This window comes from Balaenoptera musculus, chromosome 8 (assembly GCF_009873245.2).
Source record: "Balaenoptera musculus isolate JJ_BM4_2016_0621 chromosome 8, mBalMus1.pri.v3, whole genome shotgun sequence".
Classification (NCBI taxonomy): Eukaryota; Metazoa; Chordata; class Mammalia; order Artiodactyla; family Balaenopteridae; genus Balaenoptera; species Balaenoptera musculus.
The window spans coordinates 55,737,961-55,756,639 of record NC_045792.1 but is presented as its reverse complement, the minus strand read 5'-3'; the positions used below and the strand labels follow the sequence as shown (position 1 = coordinate 55,756,639).

Below are 18,679 nucleotides of genomic sequence, written 5' to 3'. Positions count from 1 at the left end.
AAACCATTTAAGAGTATTTCCTTCTGGCCTGTTTCTATGAATATTATGCATATCTCTCTATATTTTTGAATACACATTCACTGAGAAAAAAAGCTTGAAATAGTTTAAAAATTAGGTGGAGGGACTTCCCTGGTGGTGCAGTGGTTGAGAATCTGCGTGCCAATGCAGGGGACACGGGTTTGATCCCTGGTCCGGGAAGATCCCACATGCCGCGGAGCAATTAAGCCCGTGCGCCACAACTACTGAAACCCGCGCGCCTAGAGCCCATGCTCCGCAACAAGAGAAGCCACCACAATGAGAAGCCCGCGCAGCGCAACGAAGAGTAGATCCCGCTCGCTGCAACTAAAGAAAGCCTGCATGCAGCAATGAAGACCCAATGCAGCCATAAATAAACAAATTTATTAAAAAAAAAAAAATTAGGTGGAAATCACCTAGTAACAAGAATTGACTTTTTGGTGAAATGTAAACATCCTTCCACACATCTGTGCCTCTGCACATGGAATTTTCGTAAACATGCTGTTTTATAAGCTGCTGCATTTTTTATCCACCAATCCATTAAGCTCTCCGAGGATTAAAATGGCTTCCACCTTTATGGTGGCTGCCAATAGCCCTTGCCTTACTGACACTGTCTCTAATTTTTGGCTCTTACAAATGAGTCTATAATGAACATCCTTGTACGTGTATCTATGCTCATTTTTATTTTAAAATTTTTTTAACATCCTTATTGGAGTATAATTGCTTTAGAATGTTGTGTTAGTTTCTGCTGTATAACAAAGTGAATCAGCTATATGCATACATATATCCCCATATCCCCTCCCTCTTGCGTCTTCCTCCCACCCTCCCTATCCCACCCCTCTAGGTGGTCACAAAGCACCGAGCTGATCTCCCTGTGCTATGCGGCTGCTTCCCACTAGCTATCTGTTTTACATTTGGTAGTGTATATATGTCCATGCCACTCTCTCACTTTATCCCTGCTTACCCTTCCCCCTCCCCATGTCCTCAAGTCCATTCTCTACGTCTGCGTCTTTATTCCTGTCCTGTCCCTAGTTTCTTCAGAACCATTAAAAAAAATTTTTCTTAAAAGAACAAATAATTTAAAAATTTAAAAATGTGTGAATAGGTAATGCATTCATATAGCCTCCAAATTCATACGGGATGAAAGATAAGTCTCACTCCTCCCCCTCTCCCTCTCACATCCAGTCCTTCCCCTGCCAGCAAGGAATGTTACCAGTTTCTACCCACCTGCTGGGACAATCTGTGCAGATCTAAGCAACACCCTCCTTCACTTCAGCTCTGAGATGGAATCAATATCAAGACATAAAGAACTTCCTTGCTTTTTGTTTTTCCCAACTTCCTGGTATCCCCACCCCGCTACTGATGGACAGTTAGGTTGTTTCCAAGTTTTGCAATTACAAACAATGTTGCCGGGAAATATTCAGTACAATCTTTAAAGCTCCCAGTGCAAACTGCCTTCTAGAAAGGGTGTGTCCATTTCTTCTCTTGTCAACAGTGGGGACGAAACTAAACTTTCCCGTTTAAAATGAAATCCCTCAGATCCTTCCAGATCCTCCTCATTTCTCCACGTCACAGATGAGGAAACGGAGGCCCAGAGAGGTGCAGTGACTTTCCAAGGTCACTGGCTGAATGGTGGCACCCAGCCTTCCTGACTCCCGGGCTGGATTCTCTTTGCTTTGCCAGGATGCCACCCTTGGCCTGTGCCTCTTCTGAAAGGCCCCACTCCAGCCCTTTGCTACCCTCCTGTGTATGTGCAAGGCGAGGTGTGAGTGGAACTGACAGGATGGTGATCAGGGCAGGAATGGTCAGAAGTGGCTTCTTAAGGTTAGGAAGGATGTGACCAGGTGATGAAGAGGCGGGCAGCGTGCAGCAGAGATCTTAATGCCATGCAGAGTTCGCAACGTGCTCTCCAATCCATTGTTTCATCTGTGCTTCTCATCATCCTCCAGATCATCACTCCTGTTTGACAGAGGTGGGGAGCTAGACCAGCTAAAACACAGCAGAGGTGGGCCAGGATCCCAGGTCTCCTGACCCCCATGCCAGGGCTTCTTGAATCCCATAACGCTGGGGTGGCTGCACTGGGCTGAAGCGGATTAGGGCTGGGAGTGGGGTGGTCAGAGCTCAGGGGCCCTTTTCTGAGTGTCACAGACCCTAAGACAGGGAGGGCAGCCCTGCGGCTGATCTGGGCATCACTATTATTACAGCTGTCAGCGTCACCTGGGGGAGAAAAGAAGAGCTGGGTGCTGGATAAGGGGGTGGGTAGGGAGGCAACAGGGGAAGGGAAAAGGCAAGGTGGTACTTAAAAGCCGTCTGACCACCCCAAGGGCTCTCCAGGCAGCTGGAGCTATTTCCATGAGTTGCCGAAGGAGGCCTGGGACAGGGAGACTGGCAGAAGGAAGAGAGCTCCAATCCCAGAGCTGAGCTTTCTTAAGAGCATCCTCCCTTGCTGTGGGCCCTAAGAAGGCCCAAAGAAGGCTCCTGCTGCCCAGGAGCACCGAGGACCTGCACTTGCAAACTGGCTTGCTGCAAAGGGCCACCAAGGGGCTTGGACTTTCTCGAGGGGCTGTTGGGAGCCACAGAAGGGTTTTGAGCTGGTGCAATGGACTGAGCCCTGGGCTGGGGTCAGGAGCCCTGTCCCTGTGTTCTGCACCTGGCTCACTCCCCGTACATGGTAGATGCTCAAGAAATGTCTGCAGGTTTGGGGGATGAAGGCAGGGGAGAATGTCAACCGGCAGGGAGCGGGGTGGCGAGGAGAAGTCACACCCTCTCATTTTACAACTGGACACTGAAGGCCAGAGAGAGGAAGTGACTTCCCCAAGGCTTCACAGCTAATAAGGGGTGAAGAGAGTGGAATCCCGACTGCGGGCTGTCCTCCCCGCCTCCCCTTGAGCCTGAGCCTGTGTACAGGTACCTGTTAGGCATGTGTGCCACAGGTGGTGCATTTGTATTGCTAGAGAGTTATGCAGACATGTGTATATGTGGATTGCATGAAGGGGCCGCAGTGGGTGGGTGGACACGTGTGTCTGCAGTGTCATGTGTCAGTGGACGTGTGTCTGTGGGGTGTCCTGTCAGGGTGTCAGGCGTGTGGGTGAAGGCCCTGGAGTTGCCTCAGCACCAGGAGGATGGTAGGAGGGTGGGGCTTGCTCTGGGAGGAGGAGGGAGGAGTCATGCGTCCGCCCACCCCTCACCAGTCTCCCACCCTCCAACGTGGCAGCTCACAGGACAGCCCTTTGGGTCAGAAGGCCCCAAACTCCATGAGAGAGAATCAGAGATTGCAGAAGCTGCGTTTCCCTGACTCATGCTTGGGGCTGCGAGCACATTCTTGGCTCCTGGACAGCATCTCAAAGAAGAACTGCCAGTGGCAGCCCTGGTTTCCCAGGGAGAGGGCCCACCATGGGCTGGTTATCCAAGCCTTTCTTGGCCACAGTTTTATCCTCTGTTAAAAGAAGAAAGGAATGACACCTCCTTCCAATTAACGTCCAATAATTAAAAGTGAGATATTGTTTAGGGTGCCTGGCCACAGCAAAGGGCCCCATGAATGTCACTTCCTTGTCCTCTCCCTGTCCCAACTCCCCATCTTCCACAGACAAACAGTTCAAATCTCAGTTCTGACTGCAATTTACTGTAAGGTCTTGAACTTAGCCTCCCTGAACCTCAGTTTCCTTGTGTTTAAAATGGAGACATTCTTACTTAACCTGAGAGTATTAAATATAATAATATGAACGTGCTGGGCACTTAACATGTTAGTTTTTGTCCTAGGATTCTGTAGGGTGAGGACTGCCTGAATCTAGCCACTGGGGCTAGAGAGCCGTTTCTGCAATATCTGCCAGAACTGGGCCTGCCTACCTGGAAGGCCCAGTTAGAAGATGGTGTGGGAGAAAGAGGGCTGGGGCCCAGGGCATGGGCTCTGGCCCAGTTCCACCTCTGACTTGCTGTGTGACTTTGGGCAAGTTCCTGCCCCTCTCTGGGCCTCAGTTTTCCTCTCTGTATGGTGTGATGCAGTTGGATTCCACGGTTTTCTATTTCCTGCTGCCCACACCTCTTGGGACCTGGGATTTCCAGCTGAGCCCCTGTCGGGGGTGGGGGTGGGCAGGAACGGCTCCTGCTGGGAGCAGAGGCACTGGACGAAGCCAGACCTGAAATGCTGGAGAGTTTCTCTGCATTTCAGACTCTTTCCTCCCTCCAAAAAGAGTGCTTTTTCCAGAAAGTGCAGCTTGGGAGTGTGGGGGAAGGGCTGCAGTCAGCAGGGCCTGGGCTGGGCTCAGAGCTAAGAATAATGTGGCAAAGGCTCTCGAGACTTTTTTTGCTGATCTTGGAAATTTAAAGGAGCCGTTGCCTTTCTTTCTTCAGGGAGGTTGCAGGGAGGCTGTGCTTGGAGTCCAGTAGACTCAGGCAGACACTTCCCATCACTCACTCACTGGCCACGCTCATCATGTGCCTTTTCTGGGCATGCCGTGTGCTGGGAACTGGGGACTCAGAGTGAGAAGAAATCTCTGCCCATCCAAAATCTCCAGTGACATTCAGTGACCATACAGGGTGATGACACAGAGATAACACAGCACAATGCCATAGAGGAGGCTTCTGACTCAGTCTGAGCTACAGTATCGGTCTAGTGAGGCTGGTAGAGGGTCTCCAGACCCAGCCCCCTCCCTAGGCCTCAGCTTCCCTATCGGTATATGGTGGGCATTGGTCCTTTCTACTCTGACCTAGGATTCTGGGTTTATCTAACAACGTGAGCCTCAGTTTACCCTTCCCCCTCAGGGCCGTCACTGAGAGTCGTAGCACTCAGCTTTCCCCTAAACTTCTGGTGAGGCTTCGGAGAGCTAAGAGATGAAAGCGTGTGGAGGAAAGGAAATCTCTGCAGGATTTTGACATCTGGACCTGCTGGAAATCAAGGCAAACCTCTCCTTCATTACACCAGCTTTGATGGACCCTTAGCTGACTGGCCAATTACCACCTGAGGGCCAAGCTGGGGGTGGGGTAGAGGGTGGAGTTGGGCCTGGGACCCAGGCGATTTTCTCAGTTTCCTTGAATAGCAAGGACTTATTCTTAAAAGCAATACACAGATGAGGCAGAGGGAAGTACATGAAAACCTGGACAGCTGCACCAAAGAGATGGACACCGCCCTGAGGCTAAGAGATTTTGTCAACGATCAGACCTGTCCTAAGAAAAGGATACTGGGCTGCCTCCGAGGGAGGTGAGCTCCCTGTTCCTGGAGGAACCTGGGCGCTTGCCTTTTTGGGGTACTTCAGAGAGGACTTCCGCCAGGGGCTACAGACAGGATTCCATGACCTCTGAGATGCCTTGCAGCCCAGAGTCCTCAATACTTCTATTCTAAGATTCTTTGACTCTGAGAGTTAACATTCTAAGATTCCTTGGATGAATTCAAAGATTTCATGGGGATATCATATTCTGTGATGACTACCTTAAGTTTCAAGTGGTCTCTGATTCTTTGACCCTGATTCGAAGAGTCTGAAGCTCTTGGGATCTAAGATTTCCCACAATCCTTGTAATCAGACTTTGAACATCAGCAGCCTAAGCCAGACTGAGAAGTTAGTCACTACCACCAGGCTGGGGTGGCCAGAAAGTGCCCTCCCCTCACCTCTGCTGCCAGGGACCTGGATGATTCATCTTTTGAGTGCTGGGCTTCATTTCCTCCCTAAGATCCAGAGATGCACCTGGAAGCAAGAAGATGTTCAGCACAGTTTGTTGATTGAATGAATGAATGAGTGAGTGAAGTGTCTGTCCCTTCTCCATACTGGGGCCCATGGGTTATCTATGATTTACCTATTAAAGATTTGGGGGAGGGAGGGGGATGTCCTAAATAATCTTCTACCTTCTCAAGTTCCCTACTAAGATGTGCATTCTCCCCTCAGAATGTTCATCCTAAGGGCAGGGACTTTGTTCTGTTCTTGGCTGTGTCTTCCGCACCTGGAACGGAAATGAATACCCCAGCTTAGCTCAGAGCTCAAGAGGCTATCAACTGGGGAAGGGTGGGGCAAGAGGAGTTGATAGTGAGACCTGTGGGAGAGGACCCAGACAGGGAGGGGGCAGGGACGACCAAGGACAGAGAGACAGAGACAGACGGAGACAGACAAGGAAAGGAAGCAAGGAATGACATTTCACAAAGGAACTGAGGCCCAGAAAGGAGAGTAACTTCTTTAGGGTCACACAGCATATTACTTGGTGGACAGCCAGGGTTTTCTTCCTGTGCACCCCCCCAGGCCCAGGCAGACCACGTGGTGTTTCCCAGTTGTTTCCAATACTTTCCTGGGTGAGGGTCAGGTACTGGGACTGGCCCGACCACTCTTCCTGTCGGGGTGGCCACTGAGGTTGAGCTCCAAGGTGCTCAGGATAAACTGCACATGGAGAAGGGTGCTGCCTCCCAACCTCTGACCACCTCCTCTGAGAGGAAGGAGAGGGGCCCTGACTGAGGAACCCAATTAAGTTTCAGCTCAAAAATGGGGGACTGGATCCACTTGGAGGCGCAGGGAAAGGGGTGCTGGAAGGAATGCGCAATCAGGGGTAGCTGGCTTGTGCAAAGAGCCTTGGGGTGTTAGGGGGCTCCTCTCCGGGGAGTTGGACCCTGGAGACCCATGTGCCCTCCAGCTAAGCGTTCCGAGCTCCCACTAAGGTGCAGAGTCTCAGCTGAATCGAAGGATGCCAGCTCGCTCTGCAGTCGTGCGAACCCCGGGCACCCAGCCTCAAGGCAGGGGCTCCCCGGGTGCCGCGACCCCGTCCGATGAGGGGGGCAGTAGGACCCAGGGGCCGGGTGACTGCCCGCAGAGGGAGGGGTGGGAGCCGGGGCGGTTTGGGGGAGGGCTTTGGCTTTTTTTGGCGGAGCCGGGGCGCCCTCCGGAAGCTTTTCTAACTTTCCAGAAGTTTCTCGGGACGGGCGGGAGGTGGGGTGGGGGAACGCCATATATAGATCTGGAGAGCGGGGGCGCGGCGGAGAGTGGAATCCGTTCGCGGCTCTAGTGCGGCACTGTGACTGCGGTCCCCGCGCCAGCCCAGCCCGGCCAGGTGAGGGGCAGGGGCGGGGGCGGCCGGGGGGAGCGGCGGGAGCTTTGGGGGTGCTCAAGAAAACGAGAGGGGAGAGCGGCCCGCGGGAGGGTTTAGGGGCCACCCCAGAGCCCGCAAACTGGAGTCCCTGGCACTTTGGGGACAGCTGGAGGGTTCGGCATGGAGAACCCGGGGCTGGGTGGTGATGGCAGAGCGAGCCCGAGGGCCAGAGCAGATATCAGAGCCGGGATGGAGAGTCGGGGCACTCAGAGGTCCCGGAAAAAGTGCAGGGTTCCGCATAACTGTGGGGCAGGGGTGCTGGTGGCAGAGAGGAAACAGTGGCGCTGGGAGCCGGTATGCTGAGGCTCGTCCCTCTGCAGGACCAAGGAGGGAGGAGATGGGGTCTGGAACGCCTTCCAGCAGGGACAGGGAGGCCAGGCTGGCTTTGCATGTCGGGGTGCCTCCAGTTGTGGGGTTGAGGCCCAAGGGCCAGTGGACCAACCTCCTCACAGGCTTGCTGGGGGGCATCTGAGCCTCCTGAGGTAGGCTGGTAGGAAAAGGAGGTGAAATAGTCTTGACTTCTGCTTGGCTCTTGGGGTCCCCATGGTTTGGGAGGACCGCGGCTCCATTTCTGATCAGCAACCTGCACGTGTAGGTCATGGCAGCCAGCACCAGTCTCCCCACCTCCCTCCAAAAAGCGGTGAGGAGGTGACCGGGTCTGCATGTCCCCACGGAAGGGAGAGCGGGGAGCTCCCTCGAAGGCTTTGAGTCACCCGCTGTAATTCTGTCCACCGCCACCTGGTTCCTGGAGTAACTGCAGGGTTAAGGCTACTTAAGAGGCCGGGGTTCCCTGCCCCCAGCTTAGGGACATTCCTGAGGCGGCTGGAGTGGTGGAAGAAGAATGAAACCGCTTCCAGCATGGCCAGAAGGCCCGGCCCCTCCTCTTCCCGGGCTTCCGGCTGGTCCCTCTGGTCTGCAGGGCCCGGATGGAGGCCGGATGGAGGCCGGAGGAAAATCAGGGGGCTTTGGTTCCCTGGAAGTCTCTGGCTGGGACCACACCCTTCTGTCCTCAGGCAGTTCATCTGCCCATCCCCCCTTCCTGAGGCCTCCGGCTCCCCTCCTTTTGTCTCTGGTCACTGGGATTCCCAGCAGAAATGTTTTTTCACGGGCTGTGTAACAGGACACCACATCCAGCCCTCCGGAGGGGCTCTGTGGGTGCTTCTGGGAGGAAGGAGCCCTGTGCTAGGAAGCCGGACCCCCACTGATCCCTGGTGGACTGGAGGTGGCTCCCTGCCCCCTCTCTGGCCTCAATTTCTCCCGCTGTTTGGTGAAGTGAATGACCTCCAAGGTCCTTGTAGGTCTGGGACTGGTTACGTCTTCCTTCTGCCAGGGGCAGTGTAGACAGGGTTCCGTACGGGGGCTGGGCCTACCAGGCCCCCCCTCACCACCACGCCAGCTCTGCCCTATCCCATCCTCCTCACTCTTCTGTTTTCTTTCAGAATGAAAAAGGCAGGCATTGACCTCCCCCTGAGGCAGTTTCAAGGTACTTTAGCCCTCCTCAAGTGTTTGAGAGCCCTTCTGGTGGTCCCCCCCTAGCATCTGCTTCCCTTCCCTCTACTTACAAAAATCTGGAACCCAGTCTCAACTTGGCCTGGCTAGCTGTGGGCACAGCCCTTGGTTCTGGGATCGTGTATTTTTCTCTGTGGGAGTATAAATCTTCTAACCTTGGCCTAAGGGCTAGGATTTCTCTGTGGCAACAGGGGCTGGGCTGTGGGAGGCTGGCTTGCTTGCAGTGACTTGCCTTCCTCCGTTCCTGCTGCTGGGTTAACAGGGCAGCCCTTCTCCATAGCTGCACATCTCCCTGCGGAGAGTGACGTTGCGGGCTCGAAGCTAGGGCCAGGGAGGCTCCATGGCACCCCCTGGGACCTGAACCCAGGCCTCCTGCTTCCCGGGTTGGAAGCCCCCCTCTGCAGGCGGGTGGAGATAATTCAATTTCCAGCATGCCACGTCACCCGGAGCAGGAGCAGGAACAGGAGCGCAGCTGTGTGGCTGCCTGAGGAATCCCAAACTAGTCATTTGGAGCTTTCTTAAAAAACCCCTCCCAGCCCTTTAAGGTTCTGGTTGGCTGGGGGTGGGGCTGTCAAGATAGTGCCTGCCACGTGGCAAGGCTGTGAACTAGACTCCGAGACTGCCTCTCAAGGGGATGCTGGTGGCCTCTGCAGAGGTCCAAGCTCTGGCATCAGCTGTCTGGACTAAAGGCAGCCTTTGAATAGGATGACCATATGCCTGTTGTCCTGGCCTAATAATTAGTAGTGTCCCATTTTACTCTCTTAAGTGTCCTTGTTTGTACAATAATTATATGGCCGCTCTGCCTTTGAGGTTCCAGGCCTGGTGGGGAAGTAGCTAGGGCTGGGAGGAAGGCAGCCTGGGCCCTGAGATATTCCCTTCCCAATCCGTTCTTTAGGGTGAAACTCTGTCTTACCTCCGCAATCCATACTCTAGGCTACAGATCTCTTTGATACCTTCCCCCAGGCAGCTGTGGGGCTCAGTGGCCTTCCTTCCTCCCACCACCTCTCCCCATGTACCCTTTGCTTCTCCTCTGCACTGCACCTCCAAGGAGGTGGCAGCCCAGGGAGGGGGGACTTGGCTTGGTTCACAGGATGGCTGCAGCAGTAGAATCTTCGCAGAAAGCCAGTGCTCCCCAGGCAGGCTCAAGGCCTGAGGGTCGTCCACCAGGATTCTGAGTTTTCCATCTTCTTGAGGACCACGAGATGGGATCTGCCAGAGCCGTGGGATCACCACAGTTCCTTCCAAACCTTCCCTTTGCCATGCCATCTCCTCTTCTGTTGTGCTGCCTGGAGAAGTGGAAATGACCTCAAAGTGGAGGAGTGTGGAAATAAGTCCATATGGAGAGACTGTCCTGATGGGAGGACCCAGAGAGGGGAGAGGGGCTTGTCCTAGGGGCCACTGCTACTGCTGTGGTTTGAGGAGGGGACCTGAGGGCAATCTTGAAGCCACAGAGTAGATGGGCATGTGTGGTGATGACTGTCAGATGGGAGGGCAGAATGGAATCTGAGGTGGCCCAGCTTCCTGGGAGAATGAACACACATCTGGCCACCAGCCTCTGGTGAAGGGGTGTCGGTGTCATTGTTCCTTTGAGCTGTGACTTACCCTCTCCCTTAGTATCCTTCCTCTCAGGAAACCTCCCCTGCCTCCCCCCCAGCTTTTGTCCTGGGGATTTCACACATCCGCTCCAGGGGCTGTGGGCAGACAGGCAGGCAAGTCCCTGCCAAGACAGAAGCCTGGGCATGGAGACCTAGACCCATACAACTTGGAAAATGGACCTGAGGCTCAGAGAGGGGTGGGCACACACACATGCACACATGCGAACTCAAGGTCACCCTTGGGGCAGCAGAGTAGGGCATCTGGACTCTCTCATTTAATGAGTGAACCAACTGGTGACTCATTAACATCCCAGGGCAGAAGGAAAGGCATTCGGGGAGGAGCAGGCCTACACCTCCGCCCCACATGACATCCTTTGTCCAGGCCCCTGAGTTTCATGCAGACCCTGAGCCCATCTACCACTTTTTTTTTCCCCCCACTGGAAAAGGGCCCCAGGGTTGTATGAGATCAGAGCTAATAACTGAAGACCCCAGGTTTGGGCAAGTGGCCCTGGTTTCTGTTCATTCAGGAACAGCTGAGGCCTGTTGTGTGCCAGGCACTGGGGATATAGAGGGAAACCAGACTGGCTAGGTTTCCAACCCTCCTGGAGGTCAGACTAATTAGGGATGGAAACAGTACATAACAAACATAAGTCTAAATGTTAAGTTCAGTGCAAGAAATCAATAGGGCTGAGGTGGGGACTTGCCTGCTTTGGCTAGGGAGTCAAAGAAGGCCTCTGAGAGAGTGGGCAGACGGAGACCCCCAATCTGGGCAACCCGGAGTTAGGTCCGGGCTACCTAGAGCTCTGGGCCCTCTTGCTCCCATCTCCAAGGGACTTGGTGACAGCCAGAAGGCTAGGGATGGTTGTTGGGGAGGAACGACTAGGGCTTCAGGGCCGCCCTCTCTCTGCCACCCTCACAGGTCCTCCGTGGTGCTCACAACCCACCTCCCAGCCATGCGTGCCCTCATGCTCATCAGCACCTTCTGCCTACTGGCCAGAGCCCTGGCCGCCGAGGTGAAGAAACCCGCGGCCGCAGCAGCTCCCGGCCCGGCGGAGAAGCTGAGCCCCAAGGCGGCCACGTTGGCTGAGCGCAGCGCCGGCCTGGCCTTCAGCCTGTACCAGGCCATGGCCAAGGACCAGGCGGTGGAGAACATCCTGCTGTCGCCCGTGGTGGTGGCCTCGTCCCTGGGGCTAGTGTCGCTGGGCGGCAAGGCGGCCACCGCGTCGCAGGCCAAGGCGGTGCTGAGCGCCGAGCAGCTGCGCGACGAGGAGGTGCACGCGGGCCTGGGCGAGCTGCTGCGCTCGCTCAGCAACAGCACGGCGCGCAACGTGACCTGGAAGCTGGGCAGCCGCCTGTATGGGCCCAGCTCGGTGAGCTTCGCAGACGACTTCGTGCGCAGCAGCAAGCAGCACTACAACTGCGAGCACTCCAAGATCAACTTCCGCGACAAGCGCAGCGCCCTGCAGTCCATCAACGAGTGGGCGGCGCAGACCACCGACGGCAAGCTGCCCGAGGTCACCAAGGACGTGGAGCGCACAGATGGCGCGCTGCTGGTCAATGCTATGTTCTTCAAGCGTGAGTCCGGACGGGCGGGGCAGGGCGCGGTGGGGCGGGGCCTCCTCTCCTCGGAGCCCCGCCCCTGGCAAATCAGATCAATGTTCCCGTGCTGAGCACCAAGGCTGGGGCTCCTTCAGTCCTCATTAACAACCCGTGGACCCAGAGGGAGGCACTGTTATTGAACTCTTGTTACATATGAGAAACTAGATTCAGAGAGGTGTAGTGTTGTGTCTAAAAGAATGGGACAGAGATGCAAGCCCCACCGAAGGACTCCATAAGATGTGCTCCTACCGTGTTTCATCACATCAGAGTGTGTTGTTGCTTGTCTTGGAATCAAATTTAGTAATCAATTCTATCTCAGTAATGAGCTGGAGAAAAGCTCCACATCTGTGATCATTACTAACCTTCAAAGCAACTTTGGGGGCAGGTGGTGTTACCTCCATTTCACAGGTGAGGAAACTGAGGCTCAGCTAGGAGGAGAGAGCCCGGACTCAGGTCCAGGTGCATCTTGAACTGAAGATTCGATTTGGGCTTAATGTGTATTTTTGAGTACCTGTATGGATAGCACTGTTCCTCTCACGGCATGCTGTGAGGATGAGGTGACCCGTCTTTTACAAATGAAGAGACCAAGATAGGGGTGAAAGGTCTTGCAGCCAGTTGGTGACTGAGACTGAATTTGAATACAGGTCTGTATGTGACATAGGGCAGGGCTCATGCCTCTGTCACATATTCATGGTTTTTTGGGTCATTTTTGGGGGCCCAGAGACAGGGCTGGCAGACAAGAATTAAGGGTGGTCTTGGGGCATCCCCTGCCCAGGGCACAGACCTCAGTTAGCAGGTGGGGTGGGAAGTCTAGCTCAGCGCATGTTGCGCAAATGCCTGACAGTTGTCAGGGCGGAGGTGAAGTGAACATGGTGGTAGCTGAGCAAGGGTCCTCCTTCTGAAGGCACCCCCTGTCATGCAGAAACAGGTAGGCCCTAAATATAGAGAGCCATATCTTCAGGCAGCATGTCCTGGGGCCAAGACCCACAACCCCAAAGCAGGGAACATGTACTCTGTGGGCTGGATGCTCGGGGGGAGGTGGGCTGCAGTTGAGCCCTGAAGACTTGAACAAAGGCCTTGAGCAGGGGAAAATCCAGGGTGTGCAGTTGAGGGGAGTGTCTTGACAAGGTGGGGGCATCTATTTCTGACCTTGTGTTCTACTTCCCACTACAGCACACTGGGATGAGAGATTCCACCACAAGATGGTAGACAACCGAGGCTTCATGGTGACCCGTTCCTATACCGTGGGTGTCACCATGATGCACCGGACAGGTAGGTGCCTTGCAGGGCAGGGTTGGGGGGGCAAAGTGGGGGCTTGAGGGTGCTTGGGGCCTGGCCCGCCCCCGCCCCACAGTGTGCCCAGCGCCCTTTCTGCTCTTCTCCCAGGTCTCTACAACTACTATGATGACGAGAAGGAGAAGCTGCAAATTGTGGAGATGCCCCTGGCGCACAAGCTCTCCAGCCTCATCATCATCATGCCCCACCACGTGGAGCCCCTTGAGCGCCTTGAGAAGCTGCTGACCAAAGAGCAGCTGAAGATCTGGATGGGGAAGATGCAGAAGAAGGCTGTTGCCATCTCCCTGCCCAAGGGTGTGGTGGAGGTGACCCACGACCTGCAGGTGAGGGATGGCCCAACTCAAGGGCCTGCAGGGCTTGGAGAGGGGCATGGCGCATGGGGCACCCATTCACCAGCTCAGCAGGTCTGTCCTGAGCCCCTCTGGGTGTCCAGGCAGTACTGGGCTGTGCTGGGGGAGGAGGCATGGTCCCTGCCCTTGGGAAGATGGTGATAACATCAATAGCTAAATATTGGGTTGGCCAAAAAGTTCGTTCAGGTTTTTCTGTAACATCGTATGAAAAACCCAAACGAACTTTTTGGCCAACCCTATATAATTGAGCACGTGCTGTATGCTAGGCACTCTTCCTAAGCACTTTGTATGTATTAAACTCTTAATTCTCAAAACAACTTTATTAGGTAGGACTATCAACCTTATCTTACAGATGAGGAAAGGGAGGCTCAGAAAAGTTAAATAACATATCCAAATTCACATTGTCAATAACTCAGACATCTAGCACCAAGCCATGCCCTTAATCTTAGGCTGTGCTGCCTCTCAGAGTCTGAAGTGCCCCAAAGTGCAGGCATGCCTCGTTTTATTGTGCTTCGCTTTACTGCGTTTTTTTACAAACTGAAGACTTATGGCAATCCTGCGTCAAACAAGTCTATTGGCTCCACTTTTCCAACAGCATTTGCTCGCTTCGTGTCACGTTTCAGTAATTCTCGCAGTATTTCAAACCCTCCACCAGCAAAAAGATTGACTCCCTGAAGGCTCAGATGATGGTTAGCATTTTTTAGCAATAAAGTATTTTTAATTAAGGTATGTACATTGATTTTTTAAGACATAATACTATTGCAGAGTTAATAGACTACAGTATAGTATAAACATAACTTTTATATGCACCGGGAAACCAAAAAATTCATGTGACTCGCATTATTGCAATATTCACTTTATTGTGGTGGTCTAGAACCGAACCCGCGATATCTCTGGGGTATGCGTGTATAGACTGTTCAAGCTGGAGGATTGTCCCCCATGCAGTAATAAGACTAATAATGGCTTTTGGCTCTGAGTCACTTGGCGGGAAACTTAACCAAACCCGCTCAACATCATTTCTCCCTCATGACCACTCTGGGTGGTGGGCAGCAGCTCGGAGAGAAGCAGTGACTCGCTAAGGTCACCCTAGCTAGTGAGCAGTGGAGCTGCAGTTAGTTCTCAAGGTGAAAACTCAGGGTGGCCTTTTTGTCAATCAGGAGAGAAAGATTTTTTCCTCTACTCAAAAGGGAAAACTTTCATCTCATTCCTCCCTTGGATTCCAGAAATGATTCCTTGGCAGGTCTCTCACCTACAGAATTGTTTCAGACTTGCTGCTGAGAGAGCGTGGAGAGAGAAAGCTTGAGATGAGATGGGGCTTAGGCTTCAAACCAGAGACTAGTGGAGCTTGTGTGGTCTGTACTGTAGACAGCACTGAGGGTTTCCAGAGAGGAGCCACCCGTCTCCTTCTTGTGCCTGTCCCGACTCTACCCCAGCCCCTTCTCCTGCAGTTGCTGTCATCTGACTTCCCTTCTTTCTCCCGTGTTTTTCTGGCACCCTGGGTGGACACACTACCCGCTACCCTGCAATAGATTGAGTTGGGAAATTCCAAGAGGGTGATGCGAAGTCATGGGGACTGGAATAGCTGGGCCTAGAATGCCTGTCTCAGGACACCCCGACTCTCAGATCCCTAGGTCTCGTGCCCGTTTGGCCATGCTGGGGAAGTGCACTGTCCCGCAGAAGCCTGGGCCCTGAAGGCTGCTGTTCACTCAGCCGACAGTCCTTTACTGCCACCTCTTCTGCACTGAGAGCCAGGGAGAGCCCTGAATATGGGCCCTGCCTTGAGGGAGCTCTGAGCCAGGTGCGAGAGACAGACAGGACCACACACTGATAGACAGAGGGAGGCCAGGGGTGCTGCGGCCCAGAGAGGCGCGGCTCCAGTCTTGTGGGATAGGAAAGCCTTCCCAGAAGACATGGCGTCTAAAGGGCCCTACAGAGACAGGGTAGCCACTGAGATGCCATCGAGGATGCAGTTTCAGGGAGGCTGTTGAGTGGAGAGCAGAGTGGGACATGCTGAGGGTTAAGGCTGCAATGCAAGCACAGTTCACAGGAAAGAGCTTGTCCTTGGCTTCCAGGGGTTGTGCAGAGCCTTGGAAGAGGGCGTGTGTGTGTATGTGTGGTGTGTGTGTGTGTGCGTTTTAACTTTTTACTATGGAAATGTATAAAAATATATGAAAAATAGAGAGATTAGTATCAGGAACCCTCATGTATCCATCACCCAACATCAACCATCGTCAACTCATGACCAATAAGGATTCATTTATACACACCCATTCCTCCCCCATCAGATTATTATTATTTTTAAAATTAATTAATTAATTAATTAATTTTTGGCTGTGTTGGGTCTTCATTTCTGTGCGAGGGCTTTCTCTAGTTGCGGCGAGCAGGGGCCACTCTTCATCGTGGTGCGCAGGCCTCTCACTATTGCGGACTCTCTTGTTGCGGAGCGCAGGCTCAGTGGTTGTGGCTCACGGGCCCAGTTGCTCCGCGGCATGTGGGATTTTCCCAGACCAGGGGCTCGAACCCGTGTCCCCTGCATTGGCAGGCGGATTCTCAACCACTGCGCCACCAGGGAAGCCCCCCCATCAGATTATTTTGAAGCAAATCCCAGACATCATATCACTCTGGAAAGGTTTTAAGCCCCAGAGTGATGTGGTCATAGCTGTCCTTAGGACAGTCTTTCTCAAACTTGAGCGTGTCAAGAATTACCTGGAGAGTTGGTTCAGAAAGGTTCCCAGCCCCACCCCCAGAGATTGTGATTCAGTGGCTCTGGGCTGGAGTCAGGGAACGTGCGCTTCATGTAAGCCCCTGGGGCATGCTGATGCTGGCGGTCCACCACCCACAGTTTGAGAAGCACAGGTCAAGGTGGCTCGGCGGGGCCAGGCATAAATTCTGCCTTTTCCCCCTGAGCCTTAGTTTCCTCATCTGTGAAGTGGTGATTGGAAGCTCTTGCAGGGTTTTCATGAGAATTAGGAAAGCAGTGCTTGGCAGTGCCCACGCCATGTCTGGCACACAGAAGGTGGCAGGGAGTGGTAATCTCTGCTCTGAGGAAGAGACGGGAGGAGACAGCAGGCGGTGTGGGTGGAGGGTGAGGGTCTAGGAGCCTTACCCACCGTGGCCTCACCGGCACTCATCTGGTCCTGCAGAAACACCTGGCTGGGCTGGGTCTGACTGAGGCCATTGACAAGAACAAGGCAGACCTGTCTCGCATGTCCGGCAAGAAGGACCTGTACCTGGCCAGTGTGTTCCACGCCACCGCCTTCGAGTGGGACACAGACGGCAACCCCTTCGACCAGGACATCTATGGGCGTGAGGAGCTGCGCAGCCCCAAGCTCTTCTACGCCGACCACCCCTTCATCTTCCTGGTTCGAGACACCCAGAGCGGCTCCCTGCTGTTCATTGGGCGCCTGGTCCGGCCCAAGGGCGACAAGATGCGAGACGAGTTATAGGGCCCCAGGGTGGGTGTGGGATGGCAGGGGGCAGTGGGAGGCTCCTGAGACACATGGGTGCTATGGGGGTGGGGAGCTGAGGTACTGACCTTGGATAGTCCACGGGGTGGGGGGTGGGAAAACAGGATGACTGGCTGTGTCTGAGCAGACCTTCCCAGCCAGGATTCAGTCTGCCTGGACACGGGCCCCCAGATGTCAGGATGCTGAGCCCAGAGACCCCACGTCCTGTGGGAGCTGGGCAGTAGTCGTGGAGCCCTGCCCTCAGCCCTGGGATCCAGCCTGCCTCCGTCAGTGTTCATATTTATAGCTGTGTGCTTTCTCATCTGTGAGACGGAATCGAGCTGGGGGTTCAGCCAAGCCCTCATGGAATGGGGGCCCTCTTCCTGATACTACCACCACCTCAGCCCCTCCCCAGCTCCCTCCCAATCTTCTAACTTCCCTCAACTATAAAACTAGGTGCTGCAGCCCCTGGGACACGTACCCACCCCCCTCCATGGGTCTCACCCCAGTGAGGGGGTCGGGTATAGCTTATGGGGGGGCAGGGGGAGCTCTTGGGCAGACTCCAGTCAGGCATCATGGGGATGAACTTTTTTTTTTCCTTTTACAGATTTTCAAAGATGGGGAGGAAAGGGGGGAAATGAGCCTTTGTTGCTGTCAAACAAAGAACTTATTTGTACAATTGTTTTTTTCAATAAAATTTTCCAGTGAAATTTTGTCAGAGCATGGAAGGGGATTGGATCAGAGATTCCCATCTCATTCTTCCCCAGGGATAAGGGCTCCTTCTGTTAAGCCACGTTTGCTACTAATAGCCCTTGTCAGGCCCTGAAATCCTGGCAGATAACTGCAGATAATACCGTGTGGCAGGCCCACTATGTGCTGAATCGGAAATTGTTTTGGCGGTGGCTGCAGAGCCGGAATGACAGCGCTGGACCTGGAGCCCAGAGCTTTGCTGTCCTACTGTGCAGGGCCCCAGGGTCCCAGTCTTCAGCCCCCTAGGCTTTCACTTAAAGCTGACCTCATCCACATCCAGGGCCAGAGGGCACAAGCTCAGGCTGCCCAGCTGGGCAGGACTTTGTGAAGAAGGAGCTTGTGGGAACCTTGCTCTGTGTTTGGGTTTGCAGCAGGAGACGAGGGACCTGATACAGCCCTCACATTGGTTACCTTTCATGGTCCTTGGGGCTCCTGACATCACAGCTCAGGGAGGGAGAGGGCAAGTGGGATGCACGGGACAGAAGACCAGTGGCCAGGGAGGCAGAGGAACAGAGGAAACTGGATTCATGACCCATCTCTGCTGTTTGCTGACTGTGTGACTTTGGGCAGGTCACTACCTCTCTCTGGGCACCTCTCCAGCTTCCGTTTGCCAACAACTCTGCCCTGGGGGTTGTTGGTCCAAGGAGGGAGTCCCTGCTTGGCTGGGCAACCTAGTTGGAGTCCTCCAAGATGTGAATGGGGCTGCAGAAGGGCCAGCTGATTCACTCCCATTATTACCATAATGCAACACAGCTGTTCAGAACTCCAGGTCTGTTCTGTGCTGTGAACCCAATAAATTGGATCTCTGCCCTCAAGAGGCTTCATCTAGAAGTGGAGACGTAGGGACAGTGACAAGTATGCTCAGTACTCACTGTGTTCCAGTCCCCTGGATCATTCTGTTCCCAGACAGGCCACACTTACTCTCCTGCCTCAGGGCCTTTGCACTAGCTGTTCTTTCTGGCAAGTGGTTCTTCTAGATCTTTGCAAGACTGCTTTTTTGTCGTCCAGAACTCAGCCTAAATGTCATCTACTCCACAAGGCCTTCCCTAACCACCTA

General features: G+C 54.0%; 1 protein-coding gene across 2 annotated transcripts; it reads left to right on the top strand.

Annotated features, from left to right (window-relative positions):
* Positions 1-6,844: 6,844 nt before the first annotated feature.
* Positions 6,845-17,587, top strand: SERPINH1 (serpin family H member 1). 2 transcript variants are annotated; one of them, XM_036860448.1, is made up of 6 exons: positions 6,940-7,038; positions 8,517-8,560; positions 11,101-11,756; positions 12,954-13,052; positions 13,167-13,399; positions 16,570-17,587. In XM_036860448.1, exons 3-6 carry the CDS (start codon positions 11,135-11,137, stop codon positions 16,870-16,872), a joined length of 1,257 nt encoding a protein of 418 aa, XP_036716343.1. In that variant the 5' UTR covers positions 6,940-7,038; positions 8,517-8,560; positions 11,101-11,134; the 3' UTR covers positions 16,873-17,587. The 2 variants fall into 2 exon arrangements, with proteins under 2 accessions (XP_036716341.1, XP_036716343.1); XM_036860446.1 differs by lacking the exon at positions 8,517-8,560 and having other exon boundaries at positions 6,845-7,038.
* The last annotated feature ends 1,092 nt before the right edge of the window (positions 17,588-18,679 follow it).

What these genes read in the sequence shown, in the direction of transcription:
- SERPINH1 (XM_036860446.1), top strand. Translation starts at nt 11,135, where the DNA reads ATGCGTGCCCTCATGCTCATCAGCACCTTCTGCCTACTGGCCAGAGCC. An exon ending in CAATGCTATGTTCTTCAAGC is followed by an intron (nt 11,757 to 12,953) that starts GTGAGTCCGGAC and finishes TTCCCACTACAG; the next exon opens with CACACTGGGATGAGAGATTC. An exon ending in AGGTGACCCACGACCTGCAG is followed by an intron (nt 13,400 to 16,569) that starts GTGAGGGATGGC and finishes CTGGTCCTGCAG; the next exon opens with AAACACCTGGCTGGGCTGGG.